Source organism: Dipodomys merriami, unplaced genomic scaffold, assembly GCF_024711535.1.
Source record: "Dipodomys merriami isolate MVZ:Mamm:240054 unplaced genomic scaffold, mDipMer1.0.p SCAF_31, whole genome shotgun sequence".
In the NCBI taxonomy this organism is placed as follows: domain Eukaryota; kingdom Metazoa; phylum Chordata; class Mammalia; order Rodentia; family Heteromyidae; genus Dipodomys; species Dipodomys merriami.
The window spans coordinates 14,451,692-14,466,668 of NW_027204604.1; the positions used below are offsets into that span (position 1 = coordinate 14,451,692).

Here is a 14,977-nt window from a genome sequence, read left to right on the forward strand (position 1 = left end):
ACAAAACAGCTCAGGGACAGCACCTAGGCCCCGAGTTCAAGCCCAAGGACCTGCATAAAAAAATTTACAAACTATTTAGGGGATAGCTGACTGATCCAAATGCATTTCACACTCTTACTCCATAAGTCTAATCACTGTTGGAAAACAACTTACCTTTCTAGTTAGTGGAGTCAGCAGCATGTTTTGGCAGGATGTCAAAAATGACCTGGGACAGGCTGCCCAAGCCCAGTGGGGAGAAGACCCCCGAAAAGAGGTCAGAGTTGGCTTTCCAGAACAATCCTTCCTACACAGCTTTCTGTAAGCCCAGAGCATCCTTTATGTAAAAATCAGCTACTTGGAAGGTCTGGGACTGACAGTCATTTTTAAATCTTATTAATCTTCCCTGGAATAAATCCAGCATAATTCAAAGAGCAAAAGAGTGCTCTGTAATAGCTCTCTAATCCCTGAGTTAATTCATTTATACATGAAGAAGGATTATTCAGTATAATTGCTTCTTTTAACATTACTGACAGGAGTCTTTAGATGGTTTCATTCGGTAATCAACAATTGAATTAATAAAGACCTCAGCAGCCAGGCCAGAACAAACACCATAATCATAGCCTAGCACAGGGCTCCCGACTCTTGGTCAAACAGGGGTTTGAATATAGAAGGAAAAGACAAACAGTAACAGATCAAAACTCCCTTCCTGTCCTTCCAGTTTAACTCTTGTGTCTCAGAAATGTGAGAAGCAGGAAGAATCTTCGTGGAAACAGCTACTCAGGGGAGGGGCAGAGAGCTCAGGCCGTGGCCATCAATCTCCTGAGTTCCCAGCAGGCTCTATGCTTTAATAGGCATGTGCCAGCAAGCAAGTTACTTGGTTGGAAAATGAGTTTCCTCCATCTGGAAAGCAGCAATCACCGTCACGGCACCCAGCCCCTAGGATTATGTGTCTTGTGCCAGGAAGGGATGGAACCCCTTGCTAGGATGGTTAGGGAACTTGTCTATGGCTCCTATGCGAAGTGTACCTGTCCACCGTCCCTAGATCTCTCTATGAAACATGAGTTTCAGCTGCAGTTGGGTTCAAGCACACTGCTTCTAACACTCCCTATACCTTCGGCTTTGTCCTTGGGGGTGTTTTTTGTGTTTTCTTTGATGCCAGTGCTAGAGCATAAACTCAGGGAAGGCCAGGGCACCATCATTTAGCCTTTCCACTCAAGGCTGGTGCTCTATTGCTTGAACCACAGCTCTACTTCCTGCTTTTGTCCTTTGAATTTTGAAGTCATTACTTTTAGTTATTGTACCTTTTGGTGATCGACCCAAATACCACTGATTACAAACACCTACAAAGCAGGGACACAAACCTCACAATTTGCTCATTTAAAATCTGTGATTGGGCATCGTGGTGCTTACCTATAATCTCAGCCTTCCAGAGGCTAAGACATGAGGACTGGGAGTCTGTGGCCAGCTGTGCCACACAGCGAGCTCCTGTCTCAAAAACCAAGTGCTATTTCAGTGATAGAGAGCTGGCCTACGACGTGCCAGGCCCCGGGTTCCATGTCAATGACTGAAAAACAAACAAGGCGTGGGGACCTGGACCAAGAGACTATCCGCACAAATACATTCTTTAAATGTTCTTTAAATCTTACCTTTTCTAAAAGGCTTGGCTACTGAACTCTTTTCACATATTCCCCTTCGGTTTGTCTCCCTCTGGTGGATTTTTGATAAAACTGCTTACTTTTACCTTCACAATTACTGTAAGGATGATTTGGGACAGGTTAAGGAGTTTTCTGTTGGTTTGGCATGGTGGCATCTGTCTGTCATCCCAGCTACTTGAGGAATAGAGAGAGGATCATGACTGGAGACCAACCTGGACCAAATAAGTTAGCAAGACCCCATGCCAAAGGACAAACCAAGTGGGGTGGGAATGTGGCTTAGTGGTAGAGCGCTTGCCTAGCATGCATGAAACCCTGGGTTTGATTCCTCAGTACCACATAAACAGAAAAAGCCAGAAGTGGTGCTGTGGCTCATATGGAAAGAGTGCTAGCTTGGACTGGCAAAAAATAAAGAAAAAAAAAGAATAAACCTGTGATCCTTATTACACAGGAAGGTATAGGTAGGAGGATGGTAGCACAAGGCTGGCTTGGGTAAAAAGTACAAGACATTGACTGAAAATAACCTAAAGCAAAAAGGTCTGGGACATGACTCATGTCCCAGAGCACCTGCCTAGCAAGATCAAGGCCCTGAATTCAAGCCCAAGTTCTGGCCACCTGAAGTGTTCATGTGTGCTGGTCTGGTTCTTGCAACAGAACCTGTCTGGTCTAAGAGGAGGTCTGAGCAGGGGAAGCCCCTCCCCCTCCCCAGTCCAGCACCTGCTCATCTCCATGCTCTTACTGCAGGTGTTTGGGACCTATCTTTTCTTCCTTCCTTCTGAGCCTAACTGGATAGCAGAGATAAGTTTTTGATTCTGAAATTAAAACTTGGCATTTTTTGCTCCACACCTCCATTTCTAGTTTGTTGCTGGTTAATTGGAGATAAAAGTCAAGTGGATTTGTGTGCCTGAGCTGGCTTAAAACCTCAGTCCTCAGGTCTCAGCCTCCTGAGTAGCTGCTGTTACGGGTGTGAACCACCGGCATCCAACTACATGATTATTTAAATAGCTGCTCTGTGTGCAGCTGGAAGACACCGATTGCTTTGCAGTGTTGGAGAAAGTGTTACATTCCAAAGACCAGAGGGATGCTGGCCAAGGCTTAAAAACATAATAGAGAAGTGTCTGGTGGTTTGTTCTATAGAACTTGCACTGGCTAAATTGTTATTTTCTAGACTCCTTTTTTCCCATACAAAGTCTGTATGTTCAGTGACCTTTTGAAATTGGGCATTTGGGCTTTTCCCAGTTTAGAGCTAAATATAGAGACAATAATCCTGCAAACTCTTTTTTTTTTTTTTTTGTCGGTCGTGGGGCTTGAACTCTGGGCCTGGGCGCTGTCCCTCAGCTCTTCAGCTCAAGGCAAGCGCTCTACCACTTGAGCTACAGCGCCACTTCCGGTTTTCTGGTGGTTTATTGGAGATAGGAGTCTCACGGTCTTTCCTGCCCGGGCTGGCTTTGAACCGCGATCCTCAGATCTCAGCCTCCTGAGTAGCTAGGATTACAGGCGTGAGCCACTAGCGCCCGGCTCCTGCAAACTCTTGATTCATGAAAAAAAATTTTAGAAAGAACTCTTTTTGGTTACATACCTTGTTCAAAAGGGATGACTATCTTTATAGCTCTTCCAATACACCATTGTTCTCCTTTCTAGAAGGGCATTTATTAAACATCTACTGTATACCAGGCCTTGTACTAAACACAAGGGATTCACTCAAAACAGATATGGCCCTTTATCTCAAGAAGCATTCTAAGTTTAATCAAACAGGTACAAAATAGAGATTAGTACAGCTTTCCCCTAGACAGTATTATATTGTTCTCGGCTACTTTTTACTGGAGCTCAGTGAAGTCCTTCACAAAAGGACTCACTATTCCGTCTTGCAGCTATTTCTAGGGATTAAAAATCATAATCGACATCCTTCATCCAACCTGCCATTATCATTATTACAGAGAGCCCCGCAGTGCACAAGCCCCACTCCTCAGTGCCGGCTTGAATAGGGCTTTTCTTCACAGCAGCTAGCAGTTGTGGAGCATGAATCCTGCACTAGGCTTGGGGCCAAGCACTTTGCAGACATAATCTAGTTTAAGCCTCCCAGTGAGTCTTCGGGGTGGGGTGCACTCATCATCTGTGATTTCCCAAGGCGGAGCCTGAGTCACTGCGAGAGGTTAAGTGGCTTTCTCTGCTAGTCAGCTTTGGATGGGATTTGCAGAGGAAAACGCTATCTCAGGGAGAATACCTCAAAAGATCAAAATTCCTCTTGAGTAAGGTGGAGATGGCTCATGTGTGGCCCTTGAGCTTGTGGAGTATGCATCCTGGCGTTGGACTTGAACTTGGAGTGCGTTGAGACAGACAAAGAAGGAAGCAGGAAGTGTGGGTAGCTGGTGGCCTGGTGAAGGCCCCAGGGAGTCCCTGCCAGTTGCCAGGAACAGCAGGGCGAGAGCGCCACCTAGAGCCCACAGTCTGCGGGGGCACCCGGCCACTGGGCTTAGAGACCAGGCCTTGTCTGGTGCTACTCCATTTATTTAGTTACTGTGTAACTTCAGTGGGCATAATGGTTGTAAGCTGTCCTCATTTCCAAATGTTCAGTGACCTTTTGAAATTGGGCATTTGGACTTTTCCCAGTTTAAAGCTAAATATAGAGAGACAATATTCCTGCAAACTCTTTTTTTTTTTTTTTTTTTTGGGTCCGGTCGTGGGGCCTGAACTCTGGGCCTGGGCACTGTCCCTCAGCTCTTCAGCTCAAGGCTAGCGCTCTACCACTTGAGCCACAGTGCCACTTCCGGCTTTTTTTTTTTTGCTTAATGTGGTGCTGAGGAATCGAACCCAGGGCCTCAGGCATGCAAGGCAAGCACTCTACCACTGAGCCACCTTCCCAGCCCCTCCTGCAAACTCTTGATTCATGAAAAAAATTTAAGAAAGAACTCTTTTTGGTTACATATCTTGTTCAAAAGAGCTATATCTTTATAGCTCTTCCAATACACCATTGTTCTCCTTTCTAGAAGGGCATTTATTAAACATATACTGTATACCAGGCCTTGTACTAAACACAAGGGATTCACTCAACACAGATATGGCCCTTTATCTCAAGAAGCATTCTAATTTGTGACCCTAGAAACATATACTTTAGGGGCTGGGAAGGTGGCTCAGTGGTAGAGCGCTTGCCTTGTATGCATGAGGCCCTGGGTTTGATTCCTCAGCACCACATAAGCAGAAAAAGCCAGAAGTGGTGTTATGATCAAGTGCTAGAGTGCTTGCCTTGAGCTGAAGAGCTAAGGGACAGCACCCAGGCCCAGAGTTCAGGCCCCATGACTGGCAAAAAAAAAAAAAAAAAAAAAAAAAAGAAGAAGAAAGAAATGTATACTTTAAATGTTGATGCAAAATTCATAATACCTAAACAAGAGATTTTTTTACTCATTCCTAATTTTTTTTTTTTTGGTCCGGTTGTGGGGCCTGAACTCTGGGCCTGAGCACTGTCCCTCAGCTCTTCAGCTCAAGGCCAGTGCTCTACCACTTGAGCCACAGCGCCACTTCCGGCTTTTTTCTTTTTGCTTATGTGGTGCTGAGGAATCGAACCCAGGGCCTCAGGCATGCAAGGCAAGCGCTCTACCACTGAGCCAACTTCCCAGCCCCTCATTCCTAATTTTTAAAAAAACGTGTATTTAATATCTGAATGTTTGCACTTGTATGTACGTTCATATGAATTACTTGTGTGATTGCCCTGGATAGCTGGGTTTAAATTAATTTTAGGAAGATAAGAATGACTATTACCCATCCAGTTTTTCTATACAGTTGCAGCTACTTCTGGTTCTCTATTTATCCTTCAAAACACTTTGATTATCTGCACTTATTGCCCATTAAGATGTTGTTACTTTAGAATATATATTTGCCTAAAATCCTTTTCCTTACCCTGGTTCTTCTCATTCTGTCCAGGTTTTACTGAAACTGGACTAAATCCTGTTTCTAGACATCCCACTCGCAGGTTGTTAGATCCTTTACGTTTATTAATGCAAAACCTCACCTCTCATCTATAAACTGGGAATATTAATGTTTACCTCTTTAGATTTCCAGGATTACATTAGAAAAAAACACGACGTAAGGCACTTAGCACGCTTCACAGCTCACCGTCTTGCACAGATGGTGTGCTTCCTGGGATGGACGTGAGGTCTGATGGGAGGCCGACTTGTGGGGGGCTCTGGGCGCTGACCCTTAGCCGTTTTGTTCCAGGCTGGGGCTCGGCCACTTGCGCCGCAGCTCCTCATCCAGCTCTTGCGGGCTAATTAGAGAAACCAGAACAAGACAGTCACGGACCTTGCTGCCTGGGCTGGCTTTGAACCCTGATCCTCAGCCTCCTGAGTAGCTGGGATCACGGCGTGGGCCACGGCGCCCGGCTCCAGCTGCTTCACATCAAGGACCCGCACGGGCGCCCCAGTCCCAATGGTCCTCGGACGCGCGTTTTGGCGGGATTCCCGCTGCGGCCCCGCCCCCTCCCCACGGGCGGGGGCGGGGCGAAGCTGGCGTCTAGAACCCAATCCGCGGCGCTTCCGGGCGCGGCTCTTGACGCATGTACGGCAGCCAATCAGAAGGCGAGGCGCGCATTCAAATTGCAGCCGCCGCGGGAGCCGGCTCTATCAGCGGTGAGTGGCCGGGCGATGGGGTGGGATTGGGCGTGAGGGGGGGATCCCCGAGATGGCGGGGGACGCTGCAGAGGGGTGACACCCCTTCCGGGGGGGCTTGCAGGTGCTTTCCCCACGGAGGCCGCTGTGGCGTTGGCGGGGGACCCCCATTGTGTCCCCAGGACGCGGCCTGGGGTCCCCGAAGCCGACTTGGGTCTGCCAGGCCTCGCCTATCCGCGCGTCCGGGGTCCCCGAGTCGGGGCGTGGAGAGGCCCCTTGAGGGGACCCGATGGGGAGCGGCAGAGCCGTGGGACCCTGGGCTACTTCCTCTTCTCCATGTCCTGGCAGTCCTCCTGTACTGATTCGTGTGAAGAGCCGACTTTCCAGACCCTCTTCTTGCCTTCGCATTCTGTACTTTTCTGTACGTTTAGTTGCAGGTCTGACGCGAGATGCTAAAATGACCTGAAGAGCTGTGTGTTTGATGATGACTATTCACGTACAACCTTCCAAGAGTCACTTGAAAAATGAGCTTCTGTTCTTCTACAGCAGTGAGTTGAGCCTGTGTGTTGTTTTACTACGCAGAAGTGTATGTTAAAGAGCTGCCCTAGAGCTGGGCACTTCCTCTGATCTATACCTATAAGCCTAGTTACATTGGAGGCTGAGATCTGAGGACTTGAGTTATGAAGCCAGGCAGGTAGGAAAGTTAGTAAAAACTTTTTATCTGCAATTAACCAGCCAAAAAAAAAAAAAAGCCGGAAGTGGAGCTGTTGCAATAGAGCGCCATCCTTGAGCAAAAACGCTCCTGAACTGTGCCAGAACAGCACCCAGTCCCTGAGTTCAAGCCCCAGGGCTTTAGCTGTCACTACCTTCTGTTCCTTTTCAACTTCCCTGCCTAATAGATAGGGTTGATCCTTGCCTGGTGTAGCTTGTTGCCTGATGGAGGGCAGGGTTTCTACTTACCTTTCTTTGAAGGGGAGAGTCTTGCTATGTTGCCCAGATTGCCAACTGCTATCCTCCTGCCTTAACCTGAGATTACAGGTGTGCACCCCTATACTTAGCTACTTACCTAATCTTGAGAAGTCAGTTTTCCTTACACAAGCAATTACTTTATACTACTTAAAGTCAGCATACTTATTTGTGAGTAATCTGCCTGGTGACAAGGATTTAACTTTTCCTGTAGTCATTCCAGTATTCAGTGAGTGTTTATAAAATGCTTTGCTCCAGACCTTGCTTTAGGTGCTAGAGTTTCCTTTAGTCCTCAGTGTGGGTCTGGTGGTTCACACTCAGTAATCCTAGAGGCCTAGGTTGAGAGTCAACCTGGGCAAAATATTAAAGAAGCTAGGTGTGGTTCACATGTGTAATCCCAGCTTCTCAAGAGGGAGGAGTAGGTAGGAGGATGGCAGTCCAAGGCATACCTTGGACAAAAAGCTCAAGACCCTCTCTGAAAAAAACAACAGAAATATCTGAACAGTGGCACAAGGGGTAGAGTAAGTACAGGGTCATGAATTTAAACCTCAGTACCACAAAACTATGAACAAACAACAACAAACTGTTGACACAGTTTTAACACTTATTACTGTTTTGTTTTGAGGTAAGTTGTGCTTTGTTGTCCAGGCTGGCCTTGAACTTGAAATTCTTCCTGCCCAGTCCCCCCCCCCCCCCCCCAATTCTGAGATTAGGACATATTTGCCCTAATGCAAAGGTAATCTGTGTTTTCCTCTCTAAGACTAAGGAAAGGTCTATGGTATCTTATCAGAGATCCTGGCAGGAAATATTTGTTGACTGGTGACTTGAAGATGTGTCTGGGCAGCTTTGAAGCAGTAGCTGAGATAGAGATTGTGACTCTGATTCTAACGAGTGCCTCTGGGAATTTACTTTCTCAATGGGAGATCCTCCCTGAAAGTTTATGCAATCTACTTTGTGTGTGTGTGTTTCTTTACCAGATATTTTCAAGAACAAAGTGTCCAGAAATCAAATGAACATCCAAAGAAGGGTTTAGATTCTTCACATTCTTTTAAAAAGCACTTGCCAAGATGTCAGTCCAGACTACTGCTGGTAGAAACGCTGGTACCCTCCTGAAAGTGCCTCCTTCCCAGAAATGCTCTTCCTTGAGTGCTCTCAGCGCCAGCAGCCTCCCGAAGCTGCTTTCCAAGCCTGACACCTCACAGTGCGAAAACCATGACCCATTACAGACACCTGCGAGTAAAATCAGAGACATAAACAGCACTTATGTTATTTCTGCCTGTAACAGATCAGGAGATCTGCCCCTTTCCCCCAACCCTGTGGGGAGACTGACCCTTCAGAGAAGAGCTACGAGGAACAAAGAGTCAACTTTACTTGGGAGTGAGTTGGGGGACACAACTGGACCTGCAGCAGACGCCAGTCTTACGTTGCAACGTCGGGGTGCTAGAACAGATTGTGTGGAGAGGTGGAGGGGAACGCAGAAGGTAGCTGGCGAGGCAGGCCTGTCGCAGGAAACTGGGGCAAACGCAAAGGTTCTAAGTAGTAATAGAAACCCTTCTGTCACCTCCTCTGCAAGTTTCACCAAAGACTCCAATGCCGCTGATGAGAAACGCAAAGAAATGTTTTCTACCTCTGGGGGAACAAATGAAAACGCTGCACTGAAGTCCTCAAGCAGAAGTGTACCTATCCATTCCCAGGGTCAAACCAGGGGACACTCGGCTGGGAAACCTCTCCAGAGCAAAGCAGGAAGCGTGCATCATGGCAGTACTGGGAATGTCATTGCCAACCATTCGAACACACTTGGAAGCCTGGAGAAAAGACCCCCAGTGCCGTGTACACCAGAGCACAAATCCACACCGAAGCACGGCCTGCCTCCGCCGGAAAGCCCTGGTGCATCCACAGTGAGAAGCAGGGGGCCCAGTCTTCAAAGGTCGCAAAGTTCTCTTCTTGCAAATAAAAGGGACATGTCCCAAGAAAATACACTCCTTCCTGAAGGCACAACTTCAGTTGTGAACAACAGCCCCACCAAAACAGACCCCTTCAAAGTCGAGAACAGTCAGGTGACCGTGGCGGTCCGAGTGAGGCCTCTCAGCAAAAGGTACCGTTTTGCATTTGATTAATTAGCTAATTATTTTGTGCCAGTACTGGAGCTTGAACTCAGAGTGTGTTGCTCTGGCGCAGCTTTTCTGCTTAAAACTGGCTTTTTTCCCCCCTACTTGTGCCGTGCCTCCATTTCCAGCTAGTTATTTGGAAATAGTCTCCGATTTGTCTAGTTATTTGGAGAAAAGAGTCTCTTAGATTTGTCTGCCCAGGCTGGTTTAAACCTTGATCATCACATCTCAGCCTCTTGAGTGGCTAGGATGACAAGTGTGAGTCACTAGTGCCTGGCTTTTAAAGAACTTTGAAAACTTAAAATACAAAAAATTAAAAGTGAATTTGACGTGAATTTTTTTTTTAAGGAAGAAAATTTAGTGGAAGAGGGACAAATGGGTTAACAATGACAGCCAGTAGCCCAAAGAGACTTAGCATTTAAACTTACTACATTTAGCTTGTTGAAACTCATTTCTATTTTAGGCCAGCTTTATGTAGATTTGCAGCCCCCAAATTTCCTCATTACACAAAGAGGTTTGCAGATTTGTACTGAAGCATAGAGGTCGAATCTGGTAAGTGGCATGGAACAAGGTGTAGTTAAGGAGAAAATGGAAAAGAAAAGTTTTGTAAAAGTAAGTTAAATTTCTTTGTACAAAAAATATGTAAAATCCATTTTCTCAGGATATTAGCACTGAATCTTATAGAATTAGTATTTTGGAAACCAACTTGAGTTAAGTTCTCTAATTTTCCATATTAAAGTCCACAGTTCTCTCACCTTAGAGAAATGATGAATTTAACTCATTCTATGGGAATAGATCGCACACGGTAACTTGGCTTTTTCCTTTGCCCTTCTTTTCAAAGAGAGCAGACGGAGAAGGCGTTCCAGGTTGTCTTCATGAACGGAAAAGAAGTCACTGTGGAACACCCTGACTTGAAACGAGTCTACACGTTTACTTACGATGTTTCCTTCTGGTCTTTTGATGACCAGCACCCTCACTATGCCAGCCAGACAGCTGTCTATGAGAGGCTAGCAGCGCCTCTCCTGGAGCGAGCCTTCGAAGGCTTCAATGCCTGCCTCTTTGCATATGGTCAGACTGGCTCTGGAAAATCCTATACGTAAGTTGTGTCGCACACATGGCCACCCAGTGTGCTGGATAGAAAGAACATAGATATGAAACTACTCAGATTGGGATGCAGGGCTCACCCATTCTTCTCTACCAGCTCTGCAAACTTGGGTGCCACTGAACCTCTGCACTTCAGTTTATCCCAGAAATAACTTGTATCTTTGACTCCACTTTGCTACAATTGGTATTCCTTGTATAAATGAAGCCCAGAGATGGTGTCTTATAAATACTATTGGGATGATTAACAGTAAGGCATCTTAAATGTTGGGTAGATCTAGTAACTTACATCTTTCCTTTGTTAGAATCTGTGAGCAGTTTACTGGGTAAAACCTTACCAAAAAAGCTTTGGAACTTGTGCATGGGGAAGAGGGTGGCATGTGGGGGGAAACTAAGGAGTGACAGGGTTACAGTGTCCAAAAAGAAATGTACTCTTTACCTGACTTGATATAAATCCCTCTGATACTACCTTTATAACAACAACAACAACCACCAAAACCAAACTTAGGGACACTTAGATATCTGTCACTTCCTTATATACTTTGCCTTATAAAAGTACTTGATTTCCTTTTTCAAAAATCCACTAAAATATTTTAAAGCAAATTTTTAAAAAGTAAGCCATCTGTGGCACCGTAAGAGCACTATGTTTGATGATGGTGAACTGTGAGTTTCAAAACAACCAACAGAGAGGCCCTGGAGTGTTTCCAATTCAGAGGAATGATAATGTGTGCTAGAAATAGCTTGGGATGTAGGGGTGTTACATAAGAATAAGGACACCAACTCAAAAGGAAAGTCCACTTCCTGCAGAAGGGTGTGCCACCAGCCAACAATCTGGCAACCAAGCACACAGAGCGGGCAGGCTGCTCCTTTTTTACCCCTAACCCAGCAGGCCCTGCTCCTCTGCTCACATTGGCTGAGCTCAGGTTCACAATATGTAAAGGCATGTGGCATAATTAACAGGATGTAACTAAAATTCAAGGAGCTTGAAACAGGATGTCTTAAAGTACTCAGGAAAAGGCTGTAACTAAATGTAATTAACAAGGGCCAAACCACCTGGCCAAAGCAGGACCTCTTCAGAAAAAGGATTCTCTCCAGATTAACAAAAAGAAAGCAAATTACTTAGAAAACGCTTTTCTCACCTGTGTGAGGTGCTACTTGCCTTGTGTGGTGCCGCTGCAACGTTATGTATAAGTACAGAAGGGTCCCACCGTACACCATAAATGTGCTCCATTACCAAGTGCCAATTACAAATACTACAACAACACCAAGGCGAGTGGAGCTGTGGTAGAGGGAAGCAGGCTGAATGTGCACAGGAACTAGCCTTCCTTGAGGTCTTCGCGTACTATGCTAGAGGCTTTGCTGTGTTCTGTCACAGCCCTCTGAATAGAGGCTTCTGCTTGTCCCACACTACAGATGAGGTAGTTGAGATATAGTGAAGTCAGGTGTCTTGTTCGCGGTCACTGAATTAATAATAGGTTAGAGTCATGTCTTATTAGGTCTGGGCCAATCTGATGCTTAACTATTAATGGTGAACTTTTAAGTAGTTAGCTTGTCCCCTGGTCCCTATCTAATCCATTTCCCCAAAAAAAGGTCCCAAACTGCCGGGTGACTCACTCAGGAGGCTGAGATATTGAGGTTCAAAACCAGCCTGGGCAGGAACATCTGTGACTCTTATCTCCAATAAACCACCAGAAAACGGGAAGTGGTCCTGTGGTTCAAGTGGTAGAGCGCTAGCCTTGAGCTGAAGAGCTGAGGGACAGCACCCAGGCCCAGAGTTCAGGCCACACGACTGGCAAAAAAAAAAAAAAAAGAGAAACAACAACAAAAAACCCTGAAACTAACTCATTTTCCCCAAAATAATTTTTTTTTAAAATCCCTAATCTGTGTTACTTTCTTCTTATTTATAATGTATTTTCAGGATGATGGGATTTAGTGAAGAACTAGGAATAATTCCAAGATTTTGTGAAGATCTTTTTGCTCAAGTAGCCAAAAAACAAACCCAAGAGGTATGCTCAAATCCAAATCAGAGTCGTAACTGCTAAATTATCACCTGTTATAAGATCTAGAAGAAGCCACGTCCTGGTGGTTGGAGCCTGTAATCCTATCTACTCAGGAGGCTGAGATCTGAGGATCACAGTTTGAAGACAGTCCAGCAGAAAAACCCATGAAACTCTTGGGTCCTAATAAACTACTCAGGAAAAGCTGGAAATGGCACTGTGGCTCAGCAACGAAGATGCTCAGTAACAGCGCCCAGATCCTGAGTTCAAGCCCCAGGACTGGCAAAACAAAAAAGAAAAAAAAATTGTTCCAATACCTGGGTTTGAACTCAGAGCCTCACAGCTTGCTCAGTTTGCCTCCTTTTTGATGGTTATTTTGGAGACAGAGTCTCCTAAACTTTTTTATCAGGCTGGCCTTGAACCTCGATCTTCTGATCTCAGTCTCCTAAGTAGCTAGGATTATGGGTGTGAGCCACCACTGCCCAACAAGAGTTTATATAATTTGGATACTAGACTCATATCAGATATGTGACTTAAAAGCCATTCCAAGAATTTGAAAGTAAATATAACGTCTTGTTTCAATTTCTGCTAGGTCAGCTATCACCTTGAAATGAGCTTCTTTGAAGTATATAATGAAAAAATTCACGACCTTCTGGTTTGTAAAGGTGATAATGGGCAGAGAAAGCAACCAGTAAGTTTTAAATAATTCATATTTGCTTTTCTTTTTTGTTTTTATGAAGGTTTATAATTATGTGAGTTCTGGATACCTTGGCTTAAGTTTTTACTAAAATGCTTTTATTGATAGCAAGTGCTTAAGATTGCCAGTCTTAATTGATATTGAAAATAAACTGAACATTATCGCTGGTGGAAAACTAATCACTCAAGTATTGTATAAAAGTTAGAGATTAAAATGTTGTTAAATGTTAAAATGTTGTTTTGGCTCATATAAATTAAACAGACTCATAGACTATCAGCCAAAAGGTAGTGAAATTTTTTCAAACTTTGTATTTTTATTGGCAAATAATGTATTTCAGTGGATTATTTATTTGATATGCTGTAGATAGTCTGAGAAATAGACTTTCAGCGTTTTAAAACCTTTCAGCTTTTTATAAGGGAAAGGTTTTAATTTTGCAAAGGAAATTTGCAGCACAATACATGACTGTATAAAGTGACTTCCTTTGCCCAAGCTCATGCAGTTTACCGTGACAAAAATCAAGAAACTCAAATAACATTGTCTTTTATGACTTTGATAATGTTTAAAAATTTCTGCTCACAAAACTTAAAATGCCAGTGTAAAAAAGAAGAAAAAATAAATGTCTGAAAGTTAGTCAATGTATTTTAGAGAACTTTAAAAGCACATAAACAAATAGGTACAGTAGGACTTACGTTAAAAGTAAAAATTAGTAACACAGTGATGTGACATAGGTTGTTGTATATTGTGCGTATATCAATAATTTGAGTCATAAAGCAGTTTCTTTGTAACATACAGATTTGCTTTTGTGGTTCTTTGTATTTATTTCTGGGTCAAGACACATAGTTAACTCAAAATGTAGAAAAAGTGATCATTTAAGATTGCATCATCTGAAGTATGTGTCAAACTCATATTTGCCTCTTCCAGCTGCGGGTGAGGGAGCATCCTGTGTCTGGACCATATGTTGAGGGATTGTCCATGTAAGTGTCTGGCTTAGCAGGAGCCTGGGGGAAAGACCACTGTAGACAGGAGAGCGAGGAGAGGAGACCACTGTGGACAGGGAGAGCGAGGAGAGGAGACCACTGTGGACAGGCAGAGCGAGGGGAGGAGACCACTGCGTATTGGGAGAGACCGGACCGGAGTGATGACTGCTCTAGCTCTTTCCAACCAGGGTGCAGTTAGCTGTTCATTTTTATATTTGTATTTTTTCATAGCATCTGGTTTAGCATATTGATTAAACTGAGTGTGAAATAAAATATTTGCTTTTTCTCCTATTTTTACCTTTTTTTTCCCCATTAAGTTGAAACCTTCCTTCAAACCTGATTTTTATACCTGTTCCTTTAAGCTGAAAAGCGAAGAAAGGAAGGTGTTGAGATGCTATTTTTTTTTTTTTTTTTTTGCTGGTATTGAGCTTGAACTCAGGTCTTCACATTCTTGGCCTCACCTTTTAATCAAGGCTGATGCTCTGCCACTTGACCATACCTCCAGCTTCAGGCTTTTTGCTGGTTAACTGGACATAAGAGTCTCTTAGATTTGTCTGCCTGGCTGGCTTTGAACCTTAATCCTCAGATGTCAGCCTCCTGAGTCGCTAGCTTTACAGGCATGAGCCACTGGAAGTTTTTGCTTTATTTTCTTGTTGTTTGGTTGTTTTTTTGTTTGTTTGTTTGTTTTTGTGTGTATGTGTGTATGTGCCATTCCTGGGACTTGAACTTCGAGCCTGAGTTTTTGTGAGTATTATATTAAGATACTAAAGTGCTTGATTTTCTTTTTCTTTTTTTCTTTTTTTGTCTGTCATGGGCGCTGTCCCTCAGCTCTTCAGCGCAAGGCTAGCAGCTCTACCACTTGAGCCACAGCACCACTTCCAGTTTTCTGGTGGCTCACA

General features: G+C 44.4%; 1 protein-coding gene across 1 annotated transcript in view; it reads left to right on the forward strand.

Annotated features, from left to right (window-relative positions):
* The first annotated feature begins 6,668 nt into the window (after window positions 1–6,668).
* Kif14 (kinesin family member 14) overlaps window positions 6,669–14,977 on the forward strand; it is a 47,182-nt gene continuing 38,873 nt past the window's right edge. The window contains exons 1-6 of the mRNA XM_070041871.1: window positions 6,669–6,780; window positions 8,176–9,293; window positions 10,148–10,402; window positions 12,326–12,413; window positions 12,997–13,095; window positions 14,023–14,075. Coding sequence (XP_069897972.1) covers window positions 8,266–9,293; window positions 10,148–10,402; window positions 12,326–12,413; window positions 12,997–13,095; window positions 14,023–14,075 — 1,523 coding nt within the window. The 5' untranslated portion in view covers window positions 6,669–6,780; window positions 8,176–8,265. The remainder of the gene's footprint in view (window positions 6,781–8,175; window positions 9,294–10,147; window positions 10,403–12,325; window positions 12,414–12,996; window positions 13,096–14,022; window positions 14,076–14,977) is intronic.